This window comes from Pleurodeles waltl, chromosome 7, assembly GCF_031143425.1.
Source record: "Pleurodeles waltl isolate 20211129_DDA chromosome 7, aPleWal1.hap1.20221129, whole genome shotgun sequence".
Lineage (NCBI taxonomy): Eukaryota > Metazoa > Chordata > Amphibia > Caudata > Salamandridae > Pleurodeles > Pleurodeles waltl.
Genome location: NC_090446.1, coordinates 62,694,120 through 62,718,313, shown reverse-complemented (window position 1 = coordinate 62,718,313; position 24,194 = coordinate 62,694,120). Strand labels below are relative to the sequence as shown.

Below are 24,194 nucleotides of genomic sequence, written 5' to 3'. Positions count from 1 at the left end.
TGGTTCTGGAGGGGTACTGGTGCCCAGACTGGATGAGTCTCCCCGTGAAAGTTCCTGTCCTGTCACTGTCCCAGCTGCACATGGGATAAGGATGCCTGATGTGGCGGTACATTCATTCCTACATGGTGCATGCCCTGTTCAGCGGTGCTCTGCCATGGCGGTTCAGAACTGTTCAGCGGTGCTTTGCCATGGCGGTTCAGGACTGTTCAGCGGTGCATTGCCTGGCGGTCTTTGCCCTGTTCAGCGGTGCTTTGCCATGGCGGTTCAGGACTATTCAGCGGTGCTTTGCCATGGCGGTCTTTGCCCTGTTCAGCGGTGCTTTGTCATGGCGGTCTCTGGACTGTTCAGCAGTGCTTTGCCATGGCGGTCTTTGCCCTGTTCAGCGGTCCTTTGCCATGGCGGTCTTTGCCCTGTTCAGCGGTGCTTTGCCATGGCGGTTCAGGACTGTTCAGAGGTGCTTTGCCATGGCGGTTCTGATACTGGCATTGGTGTGTGGCATGACGATCTCCACACTGGGCATTGGTGTGTGGCATGACGATATCCATACTGGACATTGGTGAGTGGCATGACGTTCCATCATTGGCCAGCGGGGCTGTAGCATCCTGGCCCCTCCTGGGCTGTGACTCTGGCGGTGGTCTCCTGACCAGTAACGATACTTGGGCCCTCCTGGGCACTGGCTCCGGCGGTGGTCTCCTGACCAGTAACAATACTTGGGCCCTCCTGGGCTGTGACTCCGGCGGTGGTCTCCTGACCAGTAACGATACTTGGGCCCTCCTGGGCACTGACTCCGGCGGTGGTCTCCTGACCAGTAACGATACTTGGGCCCTCCTGGGCACTGACTCAGGCAGTGGTCTCCTGACCAGTAACGATACTTGGGGCCTCCTGGGCACTGACTCCGGCGGTGGTCTCCTGACCAGTAATGATACTTGGGCCCTCCTCGGCTGTGACTCCGGCGGTGGTCTCTGGACCAGTGACGACGGTGCTGGCGGTTGTGTCTGGACCGCCGGAAATGATGGCGCACTTCTCCGCCGTGACACTCACAACAGGCTGGGGAGACTTCCTCTGGACCTTCCCCACCTTCTTTGGAGTTACAGCTGACTCACCAATCGCCTTGGATCCCATTTCACTTGTTGTCCCACCAGGAGTCTTGACACGGTCCCGTCGTCCACTCCCCAATTTCAGAGCCTTTACAGGGGGTGGGCTGCCAGTGCCTTAACTCCGGGTCTTACTGCCTGCCCTGGTGGACAGTACACTCCAAAAACCTGGAACACGCACCACTGGTACTGGAGGCTTTTTGGCAGAGGCGCTACGACGGGACTGATGAATTGGAGGGGGGGTGGTGGCAAAAAGATCAATTTGACATAGGGACAGTTTCTGACGGACACTGGAATGGGTAGCTGGAGGGGGTCTGGGAGTGGAGGAAGAGGAGGTGGTTGTAGGAGGTGTCACTTTAGGTGCTTTGGGTGCAGGTGCAGGTTCTGGAGGCTGCCGTGAGGTGGATGGATGTTGGGTGAGTGATTGTCGGCGTTTGTGTATTTTGGGAGGGGGCGTCACAGACACACTGGGAGAGGACACAGGGGACATGTAAATGGCAGTGGAGGTGGTGAGTGCAGGTGAGCGGCTTGTAGTGCTGGGTGTCCTGGTGCGAGTCCTAGTGCCTGTAGATGTGGTGCATGCAGGTGTGTGTGTAGACGAGACTGGGAGGGAGGAGGGAGAAGAGGAGGAGGGGGACTCAGTGGAGGCAGTGGATGTTGCTGTGTATGTATGGGTGTGATGCTTGTGTGAGTGCCTGTGGTGTGTGTGGTGCCTATGTTTGCTTGAGCTACTTTTGGGTGTTGACTTGTGTGCATGCTGGCCTGTAGGTGTGCTTGGGATGGGCTGGGGTACAGGGGATTGGGTCAGGGTGGAGGAAGTTGGAGGGGGGAGGCTGGACACAGGGACAATGGCTGCCATCAGTGCTGAGGCCAGAGATTACAGGGTTCGCTGAAGGGCAGCCTGACCAGAATGAATGCCCTCCAGGAATGCATTACCGTGTTGCAACTCTCGTTCTACACCCTGGATGGCATTCACAATGGTAGACTGCCCAACAGTGAGGGACCTGAGGAGGTCAATGGCCTCCTCACTGAGGGCAGCAGGGGTGACTGGGGCAGGGCCTGAGGTGCCTGGGGCAAAGGTGATGCCCACCCTCCTGGGTGAGCGGGAACGGGCGAACGCTGAGGGGCTGCTGGGAGGGGGGTGCTGGTAGGGGAGGTGGCGGCTGTACCTGTAGAAGTGGGGCGCACAGATGGTGCTGCCACCACAGGGGAGCTCCCATCGGCGGATGAGTCCGTGTCGCTGGTTGGTGATCCGGTGGCTGACGTGAAGCTCCCCTCGCCCTCCGTCCCACTGGTGCATTCAGAGTCTGTGGTGTGGGCCTCCATGGCCATGTGGGTTGCAGCTCCCGCGTGCTCCGGTGCCACTGTACCTCCGCCTGATGATGCTGTACAAAAGGACAGGGAGAGCAGGAAAAGGGGGGGAGACAGAAGTAAGAGAGTTTTAGTGCATGGCATACCGCTACCGTTGGCGGACAAGACAGACGCAGCAGCCCCATGCATAACGCCGTGCTCCTGGCCTCTGCACATGCAATTTCTGGGATATGGCCTACATGGCAATGGTAGAAATCAGCGCACATGGATGGCAAAGGGGCAACTATACCTCAACTTGCCACTCTTCTGAGCTGGGGTGGAGTGCCACATGGTGTACATTACGGAGGGGCCTTGCCTACCTAACTCGCCCTGGCCTAGGGACACACACAGCCCACCTCCCCCACCCAGACCCCTCCACTGCACGCAAAGTCCGCTGAATGAGGTTGTACTCACCCCCTTGTGTCTGCTGTGATGTCCTGAAGCGCCCATCCAACTCCGGGTAGGCCACCGCCAGGATCCGGAACATCAGGGGGGTCATGGTGCGACGGGCACCCCTCCCACGTTAGGAGGCCATCCCCAGCTGAGCCTCCGCCGTCTTCTTGCTGCAGCGGCAAATGTCCTCCCATCTCTTACGGCAGTGGGTGCCCCGTCTCTGGTGGGCCCCCAGGGTCCGGACTTCCTTGGCAATGGCACGCCAAATGTCCCTCTTCTGGTGGGCGCTGACCTACATGACATGCACAAGGAAAGAGGAACAGTCATTACCAACTGCACCGTCAATGTGAGTGGCCCCCTCCCTACTCTGTCATGTGGCCCATTCATTCCCATGCATTAATGTTCTATGAACTCTGCCCCCTTGCCTCTTCCACCCAGCCCTGTCCACCCAGGCCTAGCCCATACAACGTGCTCCCTGTGTACTAACCTGTTGGTCTGGAGGACCGTAGAGTAGCATGTACTGGGGGAGGAACCCATCCACAAGTTTCTCCAACTCCTGTGCAGTAAAGGCAGGGGCCCTTTCCCCAGACGCAGCAGCCATTGTCGCTTCCAGACTGAGGTCACAGCAGCACTAGCAGTGTAGGTCCTCTCCTGTCGAAGGTCAGGTATCTAGTGATTGAACAGATATAAAATGGCGGTGACGTCCGCGGCGGTGACGTCCGCGGCAGTGCGCATCATCACCTCCGGCGCACCTGTTTATTGGCTCCTGGGACCCATAGGGTCCAATGTTAACCAATGCAGCATTGCGCCGCACTCTAGGACCGCCTACCGCGACGGTGTGCAACGCCAGCGCTGTTACCCCTCAATCCCATTGTCCCAGTTTAGAGGTCAGGCAGCCACCATTTCTAGGGCCCACATGGCTTAATTTACTACTGCGTCACACATACCGAGGCCTACACTCAAAACATATCCAGGAAGGGTTAATTGTCTGGTGTAGTCTTGTGTGTGACTGTGGGTACATACCTGGAGGAATAGTGACTGTTTCTTCGCTGTTGTCCTTCTTAGGCATCGTCAGCTGGGACATATGGGAAGATGGCGGAATCCGCTGGTGTACCGAACGCTGGTGGACCTGTTGACAATGGAAGAGAGACATTTAATCGTCACCTACCGGTTTGACCGTGCCACAATCCAGCAACTATGTACCTAGTTGGAGCCAGAACTGATGTTACCAATCCGCCATCCGACTGGAATCCCCCCTGACGTGCAGGTGCTGTCAGTGCTCCATTTCCTTGCAAGTGGGTCATTTCAGACAACAGTGGCCATAGCATCAGGGATGTCCCAGCCTATGTTTTCCAACATGTTGTCCAGAGTGTTGTCTGCCCTGCTGAAGCACGTAAGGAGATACATCATTTTCCCTGAGGTGGAGGATTTGCCTACAGTGAAAGGTGACTTCAATGCCCTTGGACATATCCCCAACGTCATAGGTGCCATTGATGGGATCCATGTAGCTCTGGTCCCCCCCCGCAGGAGTGAACAGGTGTACAGGAACAGGAAGAGTTATCATTCGATGAATGTCCAGATGGTCTGTTTGGCAGACCAGTACATCTCACAGGTAAATGCAATGTTCCCTGGCTCTGTGCATGACGCCTACATCCTGCGGAATAGCAGCATCCCTGATATGATGGGTGAATTCCAGAGGCACCGTGTATGGCTATTGGGGGACTCTGGTTACACCAACCTTTCCTGGCTACTGACCCCAGTGAGGAATCCCAGGACCAGGGCAGAGGAACGCTACAATGAGGCACATGGGCGGACTAGGAGGGTTATCGAATGCACCTTCGGCCTCCTGAAGGCCAGGTTCAGGTGCCTCCATATGACAGGTGGGTCCCTATTCTACTCACCGAAGAAGGTGTGCGACATCATCATCGCCTGCTCCATAATTTGGCATTGCGACGCCAGGTGCCTTTTCTGCAGGGGGATGATCCAGATGACGGTGTTGTAGCAGCTGTGGAGCCTGTGGACAGTGATGAGGATGAAGCTGAGGAAGAAGAAAACAACAACAGGGAGTCAGTCATACAGCAATATTTCCAGTGAAACAGAGGTGAGTACATTTTCAGGTTTCACATTATATTATCTTTCACACGTCTACCTCTATCCTGTACCGACATTTCACTCACTATTTGTTAACTGAGTTGTCCCCTTCCATTTCAGTTTCACAAATGTGGTAACCTATGTGTCAACTGCTTGCATCCTTGAAGGGCTTGCGATGTGTGACATTGGTATGTTAGCCTTCCAATGGGTAACCCATTTTGACACTGTAATTGATAATACAAAGTTCAAAATCATAGACTGACTCCAGTTTTTTTAGTGTTTCAAGGGTGTTTATTTAAGTGCTAAAAAATGAAGGGGGGTTGTGAAATGGGCATGGGTGATGGTGGAGGAATGTCCATTGCAGAGTCCAGTCTATTAGTCTCACAGGTACATTGCACATCTGGCCATTGGAAGTGGAGCTGGGGCAGTTCTGATTTGGACAGGGTAACAAAGTGGGACAGTGGGGGGACAATCAGGGTGGTCTTATTTCCTGGCGGGGGTCTTGCCATCTTGCTCTGTCCTGTTCCTGGATCTCAGGGACTGCTTGCGGGGTGGTTCGCCGTCTGCAGGGGGTGGGGTGCTGGTGTGGTGGTCCTCTGGCGGGATGTCCTGTCCACTAGTGCCGGCGGAGGTGGTAGGCAGTTCCTCGCCCTGGCTAGTGTCAGAGGCCCCTTGGAGTGCCACGGTGTCCCTCAAGGTTTTTTGAATGTCCGTCAGCACCCCTACGATGGTGCCCAGGGTGGAGCCGATGGTCCTGAGCTCCTCCCTGAACCCCAAATACCGCTCCTCCTGCAGACGCGGGGTCTCCTGTAACTTGTCCAGGACCGTTGCCATCGTCTCCTGGGAGTGGTGGTAGGCTCCCATGATGGAGGAGAGGGCCTCGTGGAGAGTAGGTTCCCTTGGCCTGTCCTCCCTCTGTCGCACAGCAGCCCTCCCAGTTCCCCTATGTTCCTGTGCCTCCGTCCCCTGGACCGTGTGCCCACTCCCACTGCCCCCAGGTCCCTGTTGTTGTGGGGTGGTGGGATAGCCTGGGTGCCCTGTAGTGGTGGACACACCGCTGATTGACCTGTCCTGGGTAGGGAGGTTTGGGCCCGCTGGGTGGGTGCTGTGCTGGTGTTACCAGAGGGTGGAAGTTCGGTGTTGGGCTGTGGCTGGGCAAGGGGAACCGACTGTCCTGAGGCCCACGATGATCCGGGCTGGTCATCAAGATCCAGTAGGGCAGAGCTGCTCTCGTCACTGTGGGCCTCTTCTGGGGGTGGAGTGGTGTTGTCTGGACCCTCTGGTGTGGTGACGTTCCTTCGGGTTCCTGCGGGGTATAAGTACATGATTATTGCATGTGTGTGTTTCATGGTGTGCAATGGTTGGGTGTGCGTGAACCCCAGTGCAGGCATTCCTGTGTGGGGGCTTGTGTGATGATGGTTCGGGGGTGTTCTGGGTATGTGCAGTGGGCATGCTTTAGTGATGGGTGTGCATGCTTAGTTGTGTCATGCAGGTCTTGGGGTTGGGATGTGTAGTTGGTGTTATGGGTACATTAGTGAGGAGTTAGGGTGATAGGGGAGGGTGTGAGGGTGGGGGTGTGTGATAGCATGCAGGTAGGGTGGGGGATATGATAGTGAAGATTTGACTTACCAGTGTCCGTTCCTCCAACGACTCCTCCGAGGCCCTCAGGATGCAAGATGGACAAGACTTGCTCCTCCCATGTTGTTAGTTGAGGGGGAGGAGGTCCGCCGCCAGTCCGCTGTACCGCGATTTTGTGCCTGGATACTGTGGAACGCACCTTCCCCCGTAGGTCATTCCACCTCTTCCTGATGTCCTCCCTATTTCTTGGGTGCTGTCCCACAGCGTTGACCCTGTCCACTATTCTTTGCCATAGCTCCATCTTCCTGGCTATGGATGTGTGCTGTACCTGTGAGCCAAATAGCTGTGGCTCTACCCGGAGGATTTCCTCCACCATGACCCTGAGCTCCTCCCCGGAGAAGCGGGGGTGTCTTTGGCGTGACATGGGGTGGTGTGTGTGATGTGTGGGGTGTTGTATGTGGTGATGAGTGTGGTGAGTGTAGTGGTATGTGGTGTTTTGTGTGTGGATGTGGGTTGGGTGATGGTGTAGTGTGCCTCTGTGTGATGGTGTTCTCTATTCTGTGCTCTCTCTCTCGCCTTCTCTCAGAATTTTTGGTTGTAGGGGTTTGTGGGTGATGTGGGTGTGTGTTTTATATTGTATTGGATGTGTGGGTGTGGTGTGTGTATGTGTATCAGGTGTGTGTATTTTTAATTGTCTAATGTGGCGGTGTTTTGGAGCTGTGTGTGTATTTTGAGCGCGGCGGTGTGTACCGCCAATGGAATACCACGGTTGTAAGACCGCCGCGTGGATTCGTGGGTCGTAATGGCATGGGCGTGTTTCTGTTGGCGTGGAGGTGGAGGATTTGTTTCCGCATGTTTATCGCTGACCTTTGGTGTGGCGGTATTGTGTGGGTGTCTGTATTTCGGCAGATTCCGTGATGTGTGTCCTAATAGCTGTGGCGGTCTACCGCCGCCGCCGCGGTGTATTGGCGGTCTTCTGCACGGCGGTAAGCGCCTTATCCCGCCAATGTTGTAATGACCCCCTATATGTTCTACCTTATCCATACACTGCACCCTGCCCCTGGGGCTACCTAGGGCCTACCTTAGGGGTGTAAGAAAAGGGAAGGATTATGCCTGGCAAGTGGGTACACTTGCCAAGTCGAATTTACAGTGTAAAAATACACACACAGACACTGCAGTGGCAGGTCTGAGACATGATTACAGGGTTACTTATGTGGGTGGCACAACCAGTGCTGCAGGCCCACTAGTAACATTTGATTTACAGGCCCTAGGCACCTCTAGTGCACTTTACTAGGGACTTAACAGTAAAACAAATATGCCAATCATGGATAAACCAATTACATACAATTTACACAGAGAGCATATGCACTTTAGCACTGGTTAGCAGTGGTAAAGTGCTCAGAGTTCAAAAGCCAACAGCAACAGGTCAGAAAAAAAAGGAGGCAGGAGGCAAAAATATTGAGGATGACCCTGCATAAGCAAAAAAGTCCAACACTTGCCCTCTCTGCAGAGCACACAGAGCAATGGTGACATATTCTAAGCGCAATTGAAATACTGTGTAAATGTGTCTGAAGGCCGTCAAAAAGAAATATTGACAAAGTGAAACAATAAGATAATAATAATGTGCTTACATGTGAGCAAATGTAGTGTATGATGGGGGCAGAGTAGGGAAGGAGGTGTGAGGAAGTGCATCCAAGAGAGAGTTACAAGAGGGTGCTGAGGAGGAAGGAAGTGAAATTTAAGATAAGTAGATGGACAAGAAGTGCAGAGAAAAAGGACATATATGTTTAAAATTAAATACACATAACTGAATACTAAGACTCCTTCCACAGGCCTCTATAATATTCAATTCACAGTCTCACAATTTAAGAACAGAAACATTTTCAATATTTATTATTTAAGAAAAAATCAGTGTTACTCATTTATCCTAAACAGCTGACAACTACTGAAAAAGTCCATAGTACTGACAGGTTCCAAGTGCATGTTAGTTGTTGTTTTATATATATGAATGCAATAACAGAAAGCTCAGAGAAAAACCAAAAACTCCCTCGGGAGGCATACTGTGGGAGTCACTGAAATGTATTTTACATGTTTAAGCTACTTATGTTTTAAAGACCACCAACTTTTTTTTTATCCCACTTAAGGCCCTGTCTGCACATATTTCTACATGGCTGATTGCAGCCAGCACCTGCAAATGCTTTGCCAAGACTAGTTAGAGCATTTTCTTCCACAGTTGATGCCACACACAGTGCAAGACAGAGGGCCAGCGCACACCTTGAAGGGAATAATGTTTTGCACTGGACAATTTAAATAGTAATGCAATAAGATCTGGGGCAGTTTCCAATGTGTTTAAATATTTCAAGACTACATATTCACCATTGCTTCATAAACGGTTTTGCTTTGTCGCAAAGGGCCAGAAATATCAAACTATTTTGCATTCGCTAATGCAAAATAGCCTTTCACGATTTATGAAAGGCATTCACAGTGCAATTATAAGGAATCGCTAAAATTCCCTATGCACATGTTTCAAGCATTTCCTAAATGCGAACTGGGCATTTAGGAAATGCAATTACCACCAACTTCAGGTTGATGGTAACCATGTGCAATTTTTAAAAGTGCACTGTAGCTCATAGATGCCCCTTGGGCATGTGTGTACTTCACATCTGCACAATTACATTTTAGGGTGCCTTAAATGGGACCTTAGGCTCTCATCACCCTTGGTTTTGCATTTCCTAATTTGCGATTCTCTAATAAGGAAGCACAACTTAGGAAATGCAAAAACATTCTCACTTATGGGCCTGAAGGCCCATAGAAACAAATGGAGTTGCATTTCGTGATTGCAATTCCCTGATAGCTCTGTGGGAATCGCTATTAGGGAATCGCTATTTTCTTACATACCATTTTCCATTTCTTAAATAGCAATTTCTTAAAATTAAATATTTAAGAAATGCAAAACAGTACTTTGATACATGTGTTTCTATATTCTTCATTAAAATGTGCCTTAAAGTGCACTATTTGCCAATCTGTTGTCATTTTTTTTTCTTGGGGGAGGAGCCCCCCCGAACCATCCATTTGTCAGTTTGCTTTGCTTGCTTCATAAAAGTCATGACCAACTTTTCCACCCCCACCACTTTCAAATGTCACCAGCGGCCACTGAAACACACCACACAGAGAAGAGACCAACTAAATTAAAGTTTGGCAATGTTTAATGAGTTAGATAAATACATGAATTGTTTTAAAGTTTTTATTTGGTTCTTTGGAACCTGAGGCAGACACTCTTCAGCACAGGGTAATGATAGTACCTAGGCTTCAGAAATGGGGCAAGATGTTTTGGGAAATGGATGTAGCAGATCGTGTTTGATGTGTGGATTGTTGAGCAGTGTCTCCTCTCTGCCTTACCTCGAAAAGGAATTGTGTCATTGAGTGGCGTTAATGCAAAAAACTGTGATTTTCTTATATACACTGTGTCATGAAACCCACACACACCACAATGCATACATTTTCTTAAGTCAACATCATAATAAAAAATGACACAGTATTGTAAAGCTACTACCCAGCAGCAAACTATACCTGCATTGCTGGGTTGATGAATCGGATTCAGAAGTGCATAGGTGACCCCTGCCAAAAGACCAATGAAAAACAGATGGTTAGATTATAAACAAGGAATAGATGGATTTCAGCTGAAACTTTGGGAAATGGAGCAATGTTGATTAAAGTGACAATGAGGTAGCAGACAGTACCAAAACAAGAGGTGTAAGTGGAAACTTCACAACTTTTTTAAAATAGCAGCTTGTATCAGAGAGCAAAGGTTTGTTTTCAAGTAATGGATTTCCAAAAAAGAACATTGATAGTGGTATCACGACCCAATGAGCTCACTCCTGATACAATTTGGGAGGTAAAAATAATACAACTTGTATTTGCAAAGTGTACTTTCAGTCTAGGAATTTTTCTTTGGTGCTCTATACCAAATCCTTATTGTAACCAAACTCATTGTTACTGCATTTATCAACCTCAGGAGGATGAAATGCTGAGCAGAGCCAAAAGGATTCAAGCCTGTCACCATGAGGTAGATCACTTATGTATGCAGAGAATTCATTGGTCACTGAGCCACTATCCGGGGCGAGAGGAGTAAGGAAACTTGATGGGGCCCTCCTGCATAGTACATGGAGGGGCCCCCTTCTGAACTCACTCAGGTCAGGGAACTGTGCTCGGGGGGGGGGCCTGGAGCTCAGGCTCTTGTTATGCCAGTATACTGGGCTTTGGATAGTTATGAATCATAACTATCCAAAGCGAGCAAGTGATATTTATGTGGAAAATTAATGGTTAATGAGCTAGGAAATGCTTCAGAACAGTAGAAAATGTGCTGTTATCAACTTTTCCATCATTGTCGTACTTCATAGTTGTTTATATGCATTATCCCTTTCTCAGCTCAAATAAGCCTGTTAGAGCGATAGTCGTGCTCTCCTATTGCAGAAAATGCTCATATTTGAATCTGGATTGAAGTCAATGAAAACAGCGTTTAAGGGCCACGGGAGTGTTTTAAACATCATTTGGCGTACTTTAGCATACAAGCGAGCAAGTGATATCTATGTTGAAAATGAATGGTTAATGAGCTAGGAAATGCTTCAGAACAGTAGAAAATGTGCTATTATCAACTTTTCCATCATTGTCGTACTTCATAGTTTTTTATATGCATTATCACTTTCTCAGCTCAAATAAGCCTTTTAGAGCGATAGTCGTGCTCTCCTATTGCAGAAAATGCTCATATTTGACTCTGGATTGAAGTCAATGAAAACAGCGTTTAGAGGCCGCGGGGAGTGTTTTAAACATCATTTGGCATACTTTAGCATACAAGCGAGCAAGTGATATTTATGTTGAAAATTAATGGTTAATGAGCTAGGAAATGCTTCCGAACAGTAGAAAATGTGCTGATATCAACTTTTCCATCATTGTCATACTTCATAGTTGTTTATATGCATTATCACTTTCTCAGCTCAAATAAGCCTTTTAGAGCATAGTCGTGCTCTCCTATTGCAGAAAATGCTCATATTTGAATCTGGATTGAAGTCAATGAAAACAGCGTTTAAAGGCCGCGGGCAATGTTCCCTGTAAGGCGCGCGCGCACCTTTCCATCCCCCGCCGCGCAGGCCCCTTTGGCAAGCCCGCACGTTGCAACGTTCTTGCAACATCGCTCCCTGCATCATGCACAGCAAATGTGACAAGACAACAACAAGATGTAAAGGCACCTTCATTGCTCATTTACCGTCTGAATGGACAGAACACTTTTTTTTGTCCGCTTGCCAGAACGAGCCAGTAGGCCTAAAAATGGATCACCCTTATAAATCCGATTAGTCATAGCGAGTGGCTGAGCAGATAACTTGAGGCCTCTACTTCAAGTTCCGATCTGTAACATTAACAGAGCACAAAACAGTGTTTGGGGGAATTGTAACTCTGAGTGCATGCAATGCGGAGGCTATCACTACAGCTGTAAAAGAGTTCTACACTGCCAATAAGCTGGACCTTATGAAAATGGTCATGTTTACATCGGATGGTGCATCATTGATGCTGGGAAAGAACAATGGTGTTGCTACCCGCCTCAAACAATCCATTCCTCATCTAGTTGAGCAGCACTGTTTTGCGCACAGAGAAGATTTGGGAGTTGATGATGCCTGGAAAAAAGTGCTGATGATCAGGGAAATGGAAACATTACTGAGGACTGTCTACACTGTGTTTTCCCGCTCACCTTTAAGAAAGTCCAAGCTGGACAAAATTGCTTTGGTCACTGAATGTGAAGCAGTCTCCTTTCGGCCACTCAATGAGGTGCGGTGGCTTTCAAGGCATTTTGCTGTTGGTGCACTCTTGCGTAATTATGAGGTTGCTCTCAAATGCTTTGATCATGAAAGAGTTGAGGAGAATGACCCAATTGCTAAATATTGCTACAAAAAACTATTGGATTCAAACTACCATATTTCCTTTGCAGCACTAAATGACATTCTGGGTGAACTTGCATCTTTGTGCAAGTTGTTTCAGAAAAGCTCTTTGACCACCGTTGAAGCTGTACAATATGCAAGAGCAAAAATTACCCAAATAAAGGAACAGTACTTGGGCGACACTGTCTTTTGGAGCGACACAGTAAGAGATCTGATGGCTTTGTGCAGAGAGGACCGAGAGTATGATAGTGAGCCGATGTTATCTTTCATTACACTTCTTTGCGAGCACATGGAAAGATGGTTCCCAGAAGATGAATTGAAGAAATGGACAAGCTTTGATTTCCATACAGTAACAACACAATCACAGTTTGATTTTGGGACTGAGAATGTACAAAGACTTGTTGAGAAGTATAAGAAGGTCTTGGTCCTGGGTGATTGTGACGCCCCTGGTGATGTTGTTCGGCAGTACAGAGATTATAAATATGTGGTGGCAGCGCATATAAAAAACAGATTGTTTAGGACCTTTCAAGACATGGTGAATTTCACTCTGCGGAATGCTGCACAGTATAGTGTTGTATCTCAGCTTGTTGATATCTGTGCAACTTTCCAGGCTTCAAGTGCAGACTGCGAACGAGGATTCAGCCTCATGAACTCAATCAAGTCCAAATTAAGAAACAGACTAGAGGAGAGTCACCTAGATATGCTGATGAGGACAAAGGCTTACCTCTCAAATGGGAAAGTTGATTTAGACCGAGTTTATCAGCACAGGAAAAATGGCAAGGACCGGCGAGAAAAACAAACATGTCACACATCTAACATTGGCACCTGACTTGTCTAAACTCTGATGCGGCTTCTCCTACAGTCCGTGTGTGGATGGGGTAGGAACATTACTCAGCCTGTATCTTGGCAGGGGCATCATGGCATTCATCAGCAGTGTGTTCATCAAACTGTAAATGTTAACCAATTGTACAACTGGCTGTATTTGATGTGCGGGTCCTCTGCAGCATTCTGAGAGTATTCATTAAAGTTTCATAATGGTTCAACCTCCTGATTTCTGTTTTCTCTAACTGGGGTGTAGGTGGCACTTAACAGGTCATGTCCTTGGGGTGTGCAACCAGGTCACAAAACTGCCTTGATGCCCTATTGCATGGAGCAATGATATCCCTTTTTTGCTTTAGTGGAATGGAGAGGATCTTGGCTAGTTATGCGCTGTGCGTGCGTTAGAATGTTCAATTTCTTGGCGCACGTATCCTGGGCTGCAGCGCACAGAGACCGCACACTGCCGCACACAGTGGAAACAAATTAGAGGGAACATTGGTTATGATTGGATATTTATTGGATGTTTATGTTATTAGCTTGAACCTTTTCCTTCACAACCTCCGTGGGTGTCTGAGAATTTACAGAAGTGGCAAGAGTGTCTCATTCTCTCATGCATTCAGTAAAAATGTGACTTTCTTTTATGAGCCTTTTTCCATGTCACAATCCTGGTTTTAGAAAACAGACAAACAACCTAATTCAGGCTTCTTAAACCTTTCCTAATTTTTTCTGTGGAGGAATTTCCATGTGTGATAGTTGTTGAGGGTGACCTGGGTGAATTCAATAGGCCTGATTCACTGATTGCATTTTGTAGTACGTAAAATAGCACACTACTTACTACATAATACAGTCACAAACCTATGGGTGTAACTCTTCCTATCTTTTCTATGGGGACATCTTCACACATACTTAGTAGTAAACGTGAGAGGAACCATAGGGAGTGGTTAGAAAAAAGGTAATGCTTACTACTTAAAGAGAAGCATTTAGGGAGGAGTAAGGAAGGGTTTTTAGAGGGCTAAGGAGCGGTTTAGAAAGATAACCCCCTCCAAAAAAGATTAATCCTATTGCTATTTACAAACTTTGCTTCTAAAACTACTACAGCTTAAAAGTACCCGAAATTGTGGTCAATGTACTTCAAATCAGACTTGGAATAAGCTCAGGGCTAAACAAGGCAAATAAATGGTACTGTACACTCTCTCACAGAAACTTAAGCAGAAAGGGCCTTACATAGAAATCCCCTATAGCAAATAATGATGAAATAGATGTTAACTTTTTAAAAATATGTATAAATTACATACAACACTCACACACACATACCCACACACACACACTTACACACACATATATATATAACCTACAGGTCATTGCCAGTGTTTCCATAGAAAAAGCGTTTTTTGACTTGCCAAAATCTTTGGCTCAGTTTGACGAATCTTCACAAAGGTTGCCAAAAAAAGTGTGCCTGTGATTCTTGCTTTGCAAGGAAAGTTTCGGGTGATCTGTCAAGTGGGGGCTCCTGAAAAGGGGGAGTCAAAAAAACATTGGGTTCTCATGTTAATTCCTATAGGAGTTTTGAACACTACTACAGCCTCAATCGCTGGACGGAAGTACACTAAATTTGGCAGAAAGGTAGCTTTTGGTCTGCAGATTACGCTTTTTGTTACTAGGCATAAATCTGTTCAGTAGTTTAAGGGAAATTAAAGGAAAAGCAAATGTATATATCTAGGGCAACAGAGGGGCATGGGACTATTATTATATTTAATATTTATTTATTGTACTGGGGTGAACATAATTCATGTTTTATGTAATGTTTTTCTATTGTTAAAATGAATATGTGAAAATTAATATAATTAATGAACTGTTCTTATGATGAAATACAACAAGCCCAGAAAAAGCTTTATGTTAAGCGCATGTAGAAAATATGATGACGGTAGGTTTTGGTGTGGACAAACGGCACTCATTTATCTGTGAGCAATCATACAAGTGTAGCCGAAACGCATCAGGTCCTATAGAATATGTGAGCCAATAAATTATGGCAGCACCTGATGAAAAGCCAAGCACCGATTTGGAGCAGGTCGATAAACTGCCATTCAACATATATATGTGGAAATGTATGTGTATTACATATTCACTTAAAAAGAAAGGAAATGTTATTTAATTGAAAATGTCAGTTGAAACGTACCATTTTAAACAATCAAAACCACTGAAATTCACCACTTATACTTATCTCAAATAACTATAACTGGCCTAAAGAAACCATAAATCACTCCCCTACCATGCATGCACAGATTTGTCATCAATGATCAATTATGTAATTTCAGATGTTGCAGTGATGTTATCAATGATGTCACAGACATTGTCGTGAGTGATAATAAGTGAGGTCATAAGCAGTGCATGACAAAGCATGAGTTATAGTCAATTGAGATTACTATAACTGGTTAATTTTAGTAATTTTATTTTGGTCCCAGGGATGGGGTCCCTTGGGGCCTTTTAAGACTTGGGGACGGTGTCTGCATGCCCCTACCTCCTAATATATATATATATATATATATATATATGTTTTGGCCCCGGGGGATGGGTTCCCTGGTGCCGGAAGGCCAACGCTACACAGCGCACATCATAGGATGTGTGTGGTGTGGCGTTGCCAGGATGTTGGGTGTTTGGCCACAGGGCCAAGGGAAGCCCTGTGGCAAACACCTTCTGCACACACCCAAAAGCTATGTGCATTGTGGTGTTGGTTGCTTGTGGGGGAGTGAAACATTTCCCTAGAAATTCACTGAAAAAAATAAAGGTTAAAGTAACATTATAATTAAAATCCTATTTTGTTTAAAATAAACCTTAGAAATTCACTGAAAAACATGACATCGCTGATGACATCTCAAATAACATAATTGGTGACATCACTGATGACATTACCGAAGCTTCTTCGGACACATTACACTATAAACAAGCATGGCTCAAAGGTTTAAAAGTAAGTACAAAATAGCTCAGAATAATATGAAGCATCATTAATGCCATCACTCGTACAACCCAGTTTGAACGAAGCTTGTGATATGTGCAACATTGAGCCTTTACCATAGATGTCATGGGGAGCCGAGTTCATATTAACAAACAATCACAGATAGATGGGTGACCCCTACTTCACATAGTGTTTGAATTACATACAGACGTTGAGAGAAAGCCAATGTCCTCCGGTTATTCAACTTCTGTTACATAACTAATGCCCTAATATCAACAGCCTTTAGCTATTTCAAACCCTTCAGAGTCACTGAACCGACAGTGAAAAATTAAGTGGATATAAGTAGAAAAGTGAGTACTGTAAACAGTGATTTATAGAGAGAGTTTATTCTTTAACACACTGATTGCAAACAGTGAAACATTCATGAGAAGTACACTACAGGGTATTAAAGAATATCTACTAAGAACAGTGTTCACTTAATGCAAAACATGTCCAAAGACACTATTCAGTACAAATACTACCTGCATCTTTCATATTGCAGTGAAACCTTACAGATAGCCCTTCTTCTAAAGCTAATCATCCACAAGTACATATGTTAGTACCTGGTGCATACATTTCTTCTATGTTTTGTAGAAATTGTCATACTGAGACAATTATGTCTAAAAACTCAAGTCTGCTTACAAGATTTAGCATTTACTGAGTAGAATCTGTGTCCTGTTGGAAACTTTTTCTACAGAACCCAAAAACTTGTATGAGACATATTGGACAAAAGTAGTCAAATGTCACCTGCACACAGATTTCCTCTTAAATACAAAGATTTATAATGTGTTCAATACCTTTGCAGACCTATGATGCATTGGGAGCACATGAGTTTTGTAAACACTTAAAACCATTAGCTGGACACAGGCTATACACAATTAGGTAGATAAGTAATATAGTACTTACCAGCTACCATGTAAACTATAAAACAAAGTAACATACTCATTGGATGATGTCAACAGTTAGGTTCTGATTTTACTCAAACAAAACCACAGACATTCAGCAGTTATAGTTAGAGTTATTTCAAGTAAATTGCGGCCTAAGGTTACTATAACTCACGACCCCGCCATGCACAGTTCTTTCTTCAACAATTTGACTGCTAAAGTTTCCTTGATATTTTTATTGACATTATAAAAGTTGTCATGAATGCTGTAATATCAGGGGTAATTAGCAGTGCATGTCGAGGGCACGAGTTAAAGTTACCAAAGACTGCAAGTTATACTTGAAATAACTCTAACTATTACTGCTGAATGTTTATGGTTTTGTGTCAGTAAACTGCACCCCCCCCACACATTTCATTTCATTTTTGCCCCAGGGAGGTGGCAGTCCATGGGGCTGTGGGTGGCTGTGCATTTCCCCCGGGGTGTGGCGGTCCCTGGGGCTATGGCACTCCCCACATTAAATGTCAGTCCCCGGTGCGCTGGAGCTGTGCGCCAACCCCCTGCATTTTACATTTTGATTTCCCCGGGGAGGTGGCTGTCCCTGATGCCTATATAATTCCTAGGCTCTGTGCACCCCCTTCCTTTCTAAAGCCCCCAGTGCCCCTGGGACCTGGACCACCTGGGGACTAATTAAAAGAAAAGGGTGGAAGACCAACTTATTTTTTTAAACCTCTGGAAAATCATATCAATATAACTCTAGCCCTAAGGTAACTGTTGCCCTAAAGTAATTAGAACTCATGCTCTCACCTTGCACTTTTTTCACATCAATAATTTTACTGCAAATGTTACCTTGACATTATCAATGATGTCATAGAAGGTGTCATGAGTGATGTAATATTTGGGGTAATTAACAGTACATGGTGAGGGCCCGCTGCCCTCTGATGTCTCTGCATGCCCCTGCTCTCTCCCTTTTGCCCACCATGTTCCGTGGACCTGCCACTGAACCTCCTATGAACTCTGAGTGCTCTCTTGAGCTGCCTCTGACCCTCCCACAAGCCTAGCATGGTCAGTTGGCTTCCACATGTTCCTGCCACCTCCAACCTGCCTGTCTGAGTTCCGTGCCCCTATCCCCTCCTCCCTGTCCTCCATGGTCCATTTTGCTGCAACTCCCTTCTGCTGCCCATGCTCTGTTGTACTGCAACTGCTCCTCCTCCCGCTCCTGCCTCCTCCTGCCTGTCCTGCATGATCTAATGTGAAGCCCCTTCCCCTGTCTCTCTTGTCTGTGTCCAGCCCCTACCTCTCCCTTCAATCGCCCATGGCCCTTTGTGCATACCAAATCCCCTTCCCTCCTGCCCATTGTGGCCATTGTGCTGCCACTAACCCTCCCGCCTGCCATTCAGTGACTTCTTCCATAACCTCTATGGTGTTGGTCCCCAGGGTCACATGTGACTCCAGGAGGGGGAGGTCATGTGGTCTCCGGCCTTTGATGTTTATGGGCCAGTCCCAGGGAAGTGGTGGTTCCTGGGGCCATATATATGGCGAAGGAGGGGGGGCATTCTATTTTAAAATCTTAATTGGCCCTGGGGAGGTGGTGGTCCTGTTGAGGCCTTGTAGGCCCCCCATAATTATGTATTATTGCCCCAATAAGGTGTTGGTTCCCAGGGCACTCCTATCTTTGAGTAGTATTGTCCTGGGGAGGTGGTGGTCCCTTGGGCCTGTGGGGATCCGCACAGACCCCACAACATTTTATTAATTTAGCCCCAGGGGGGTGGCGGTTCCCACTGTAGGGTTTGTCCATGTGTCCCTCTGCATCTTTTATTGCCCTGGAGATGTAGTGGCCCCCAGGGCCCAGTGCGCCCCCCCCCTCATTTATTTTACATGTAGCCCCAGGCAGGTGGTAGTCCCAGGAAGGTCCTAGGAGGGGAACCAATGCACCCCTCCTCATATTTTTATAAGCCTGTATGCCTCTGGGACCTTTCCCACCAAGGAACAAAATTAAAAATAAGCATGGGAGACTGTGCTTACTTTTTTTCTAATTTCACAGCCAAATTCATGAGTACTCGCAAATGTCATTGTGAATTTAAAACAAAAAATGCTTTTTTGCCCTGGCGGTGTCCCAGGGAGACCCCTACACCAAGGCTCAGGATTTATGGTAAACGTACCTTGCCCCCTTTTCTTGATTTTAATGTTTATTTTTGATACTGGGCAAAGCCGCATCTCAAAATGACTGTCAATACTTCCTGGTAGAAATGTTGGAAGCCAATCAGATCTCTGGACCAGATCAGAAGGATTTGCAAAGTGTTTTGGCTTTTTTTAATTTCTTTTAAACTACTGAACAGATTTACGCTAAATAACAAAAAGTGTAATCTGTGTACCGCAAGCTACCTTTCTACCAAATTTGGTGTAATACTATCAAGCTGTTTGGGCTCTTGTCGGGTTCAAAACTCCCATGGGAATTAACATAGGAAATGTGTTTTTTTTGACAGCCCCATTTTCTTGGCCGCTGCTTGATGGATCACTCTGAAACTTTCCATGCACAACAAGTTTCTTGGGCACACTTTCTTTTTAAAATCTTCTTGAAAATTCCTCAAATTGTACCAAAGATGTATGAAAGTGAAAAAACAAATCCTAACTATAACTACCTACTTGTGAGAGCCAGAAGGTAATATCTATCTATCTATCTATCTATCTATCTATCTATCTATCTATCTATCTATCTATCTATCTATCTATCTATCTATCTATCTATCTATCTAAATATATATATTCACTGAAAAAAACAATGCTTGCAGGGACATTATAGTTAGGATCACATTTTAAACTAGCTATAACTCGTGCACTAAGGTAACTATAACTTGCGCCCTGCGCTGTGTGCAGTGAGGGGTTGGCTGGGTAAAAAGGGTTTTATATTTATATATATATAAATATATATATATATATATGTATGTGTCAATATGTGTGTATACAAATAGATGTATATATATTCACTATATTCATTGAAAACAAAAACATTTACAGGGATGTAATAGCTGGAAATTAGAATTAACAAAATCTTAGAAATTCACTAAAAACCATAGGTTGCAGTTATATTTACCTTTGAACTCATGCCGTAAAGTAACTTTAACTCCTGCCCCCGTCATGCATCGTTTTCTCATCAATTATTTTGCAGTAGTATTATCAATGATGTCATAGAAGATGTCATGAGTGATGTAACATTTAACCCTGGATCTCTCTGCCTCTGCTTGTCAGAGGGGGAGTGGGATTTACTCCCCTTCTTCTAAGGGTTCTGGGGTACAGAGGGAGTCTCTGCGGGGTGCTTACCACCTCCCTCCTTAGGTTTTTGGGGACCTGAACCCCTTTCTTCGAGTTTCCCCCCTGGGACTTGACAACCACCTTGGTTCTCAATGTCTCAGCTGCCTCCCCCAGCTCTCTAGGGATGGTCATCTTAGAGTCCAATAGATGCTGGCTTAACGTCTCTTGGATACAATTGGTGAAGATGTGCTCCCTCATAATCAAATTGTGTAACCCCCTCATAAGTATTCACTTTGTTACCATATACCCAGTCCTCTAGTGCCTTAAGTGAGGTGTCTACAAAGTCAACCCAAGACTGGGTATTGACCTTCTGGTTGTCCCTGAACTTCATTCTGTACTGCTCTGGGGTTAGACCAAAGTTGTTGGTGGAACACCTCTTCATATTGGGATAGGACTCTGCTTCCTCTCCCCCTAGATTCAGGAGCCTATCCCTCCCAGATATTGGGACCAACTCCCTTAGGAGTGAACTCCAATATTGGGGCTTAACCCTTCTCATTTGGAGAGCCCTCTCCAACTGCTTGTCTATGTCATCCTCCTCTACGTAAGCAGGAACAACCGACTTGGCTAACCTGGAGCAGAACACACCTTCCCTGGGCACCTCAACTTCTCTGTCCCTGCCACCATCTCTCTGTTCCCTCTTTGCCCACTTCTTCTTCTCTAGGGCCCACTTCTCTGCCTCCAAAGCAATGAGGGCTACCTGGGCCTCAAGTTCCCTTTCCCTGATGTCCATGTCTGCTTCCTCTTGAGGCGATTCCACAGACCCTCCCCTTCTACTAGCTCTGGATGGGGCCCTAACTACTGATGTCACTGACTGGTGATCACCCTCCTCCTATTGGAGGTTGGAGAGGATATCTTCCCTCTCCCTTCCTACCTCTGAAGCTTTCTCTGCCTCCCTCTGCACTACCCAGGCTTCAAGGGACTTGATCACCACAGCCTTCCTTAGGTTGTAAGCAGCAGGTAATCCCTTATTTCTGCACAACCCCCTAAGCACAGCTGCAGTGAGTGTGGGTAGGCTAGCCAGATCTAGCTCCATGATCTTCCTTAGGTTTTGTGTCACTTACAAAAAAACTTTGGCACCAATTGGTCAGAATAATTTAGAAAAATCTAAAATGAAGTAATTAAAAAAAAAAAAAGTCAAAATTTGAAAAATCAAAAATACTTATGCTCTACGTCAATTTAGAGGATTTTTAACTTATTTCACTTAAAACTGTGGTGTGATTTGCATTTGCAAATGGGCGTTCGCACTGTTTGCGAATGCAAAATGCTTTCATACATCTGGCCCCTGATGTCTTTTAGCACATAGAAACTGAAAGCACCAATCTGGTAATCTGGTCTCACTCGACGGGGGCAAAGTCAAAGTTTGAGGCCAACCACAATGGAACCCTGGTTGGCTACAGCAAGCGGGAGACTGCCGTCAAAAGTTTATCTTCGGACTTAGGGCACTGTGAGAAAACAGGGATGATTGCAGAGGCCACCTGACTTTTTTCCCCCAAATTTCACTTTTTGCTGTTATTTTCCTGACTCTGATGGTGCCCTGAGTACTGCTAACCAGTCCCAGGTTATAATTGGCTATGTCAACCTAACTATAAGTCCTAGAATATGGTAGGGCATATAGTTTTAGGGACCCCAGCATCGGTAGTGCACCCATAGGCACACTGCTGAGGTGCCCAGTGTCATTTTAAAGCCTGGAAAGGTACACGAGATTGGATGATCTTGATTATAAGAACAGCCTCCAGGTTATCTGAGGCTCTGGTGGTACAGATCAAGGCAGCAGAAAACAATCTGAAAACCGGTCTAACAACCACTGCCTTTAAAAAGAAACTAGATGAGACTAACAAAACAATCAATGAATTTAAAGATTAACTCACCCAACGCAAAATTGTGAAATTCCAGAAAGACTTAGAAAAAATTTCTTTAGAAAAGGTACACCCATACTCTAAGGAGGACTATATTGCAAAATCCCCCTTACCATCCGATACTTTCTCTGGGGGATATTCAAGCTCCGACTCCGAGACCGACCACACACAGTCTTCACGCCGGAGACGTGGCTGAAGGGGTAACCAGAGGAACAGATGGGTTCCCCCATACGCAGGCCCCCAGGCCCCTCCGCCAAGTGTGCCATCCTGGGTTTGGCCGACTTGTTATGGGCCACCTAACCAATTCCAACCCCCAATGTATCCTGTACCACCAGTCGCCTGGACTTACCCCAATGTTTCTTTTTTGGGGAGAGGCCCTAGACGAGGAAGGGGAAGGTAAAAAGGGAGTGAGCTGGAATCTAAGAGAGGAACAACCATCCAACGAGACCCCCAGCACAAGCAAGACATAATCAATAGATCAACCACTGTTATCAACCTGAGCCCTAAGACACTAAAAGACAATGAGCTCAAAGCACTGGAGAAGGGCCTAGGTTTTGTCCCTACACCTAAGCTTAATATCTTTAAATTGAAAATTGAGATGGCTGAGTTCTTCCGAAAGATAAGACTAAAAACCTTTTTCCTGAACCATCCCGAACCCAATACAGGACAGGATAGGAATACTGGTTTACGCCCCAAATCAAAATTCACTCCTCCCTGTCAGCAAATGCCACCAGAAGTGTTGGCTTTTGAGAAGTCGGTAAGCCGGAAAATAGACAATTTGCAAGCAGATCAAAGTGAGATTTTCCATAACATCAGTGGGCATGAAATAGCAGCCCTCAACAACCTGAGTAATGACTCTTCGATTGTTGTGAAACCAGCCGACAAGGGAGGTGCCATAGTAATAATGCCAAAGGTCATGTATGAGGAGGAATGCTTACGCTTAGTAGGAAATAACCACCATTACAACAAACTGTCCTAGGACCCTACATTAGAAATAAAAGAAGAGCTAACCTTTCTAACTAGGAAGGGACTAGAGAATGGTTGGATAACGAAACATGAGGCAGCTTTCCTAAATCAAGTGAACCCCAAAACCCCTTATTTTTATTTCTTGCCAAGAATTCATAAGAACAAGCGTCCACCACCAGAGAGACCGATAGTATCCGGGATCGGATCTATCCTGGAACCCCTTTCTCAGTTCTGCGATTGGTTTCTTCAACCATACGTGAGAAGGATCCCAACGTATCTCAGCGTCACTAAAGATGTCTTGATACTACTAGACAACTTAGAGTTTGATAAAGATCATGAACAACTGGCAACCCTGGATGTGGAATCTCTCTACACTAACATTCCACAGGAAGCAACCCTAGACGTCATCAGCTATCTGCTGAAGAATAGTCTTTAGAATTTCATAACTCCTCGAGAATTTGTCTTAGACCTCACTCATCTGGCACTAACTAGAAACTTCTTTGAGTTCAACAAAAACTTCTATCTTCAGATACAAGATACCTCAATGGAGAGCACCTTTGCACTGAGTCTAGCCTGCCTATGTGTGGACCACTTTGAGAGAGAAACTGTACTGACAGATGAAAATCCGTTTTTTGTCAACATCAAGATATGGAAAAGATACATTGATGACATCTTTCTCATCTGGAAAGGCACGAAGGAGGAAGCAAACACGTTTGTTACATGGCTCAACGCTCTCAATCCTTTTCTTAGATTCACGTCCACTATGGGAAACCCGGACATCTCTTTTCTTGACCTGAGAAAAATGGCTTCCTAAAAACCGAGGTATACTATAATCCAACTGACAGGAACAATCTGTTGCAATTCCGTAACTTCCACCCACTTTCCCTAAAAGACAATCTATCAGTGGGTCAGTTCTTACGTCTCCGACGTGA

The 24,194-nt window shown here is 46.1% G+C and overlaps 1 protein-coding gene across 4 annotated transcripts in view; it reads right to left on the bottom strand.

The window, feature by feature from the left end:
• Window positions 1–24,194, bottom strand: part of LOC138247184 (killer cell lectin-like receptor subfamily G member 1) — a 163,752-nt gene that overhangs the window by 128,553 nt on the left and 11,005 nt on the right. For 3 of the 4 annotated variants that reach the window (XM_069201928.1, XM_069201930.1, XM_069201931.1), the window contains exon 2: window positions 10,077–10,124. The exons of the other annotated variant lie outside the window; for it this stretch is intronic. In XM_069201928.1, coding sequence (XP_069058029.1) covers window positions 10,077–10,124 — 48 coding nt within the window. The remainder of the gene's footprint in view (window positions 1–10,076; window positions 10,125–24,194) is intronic. 4 annotated transcript variants of the gene reach the window in all.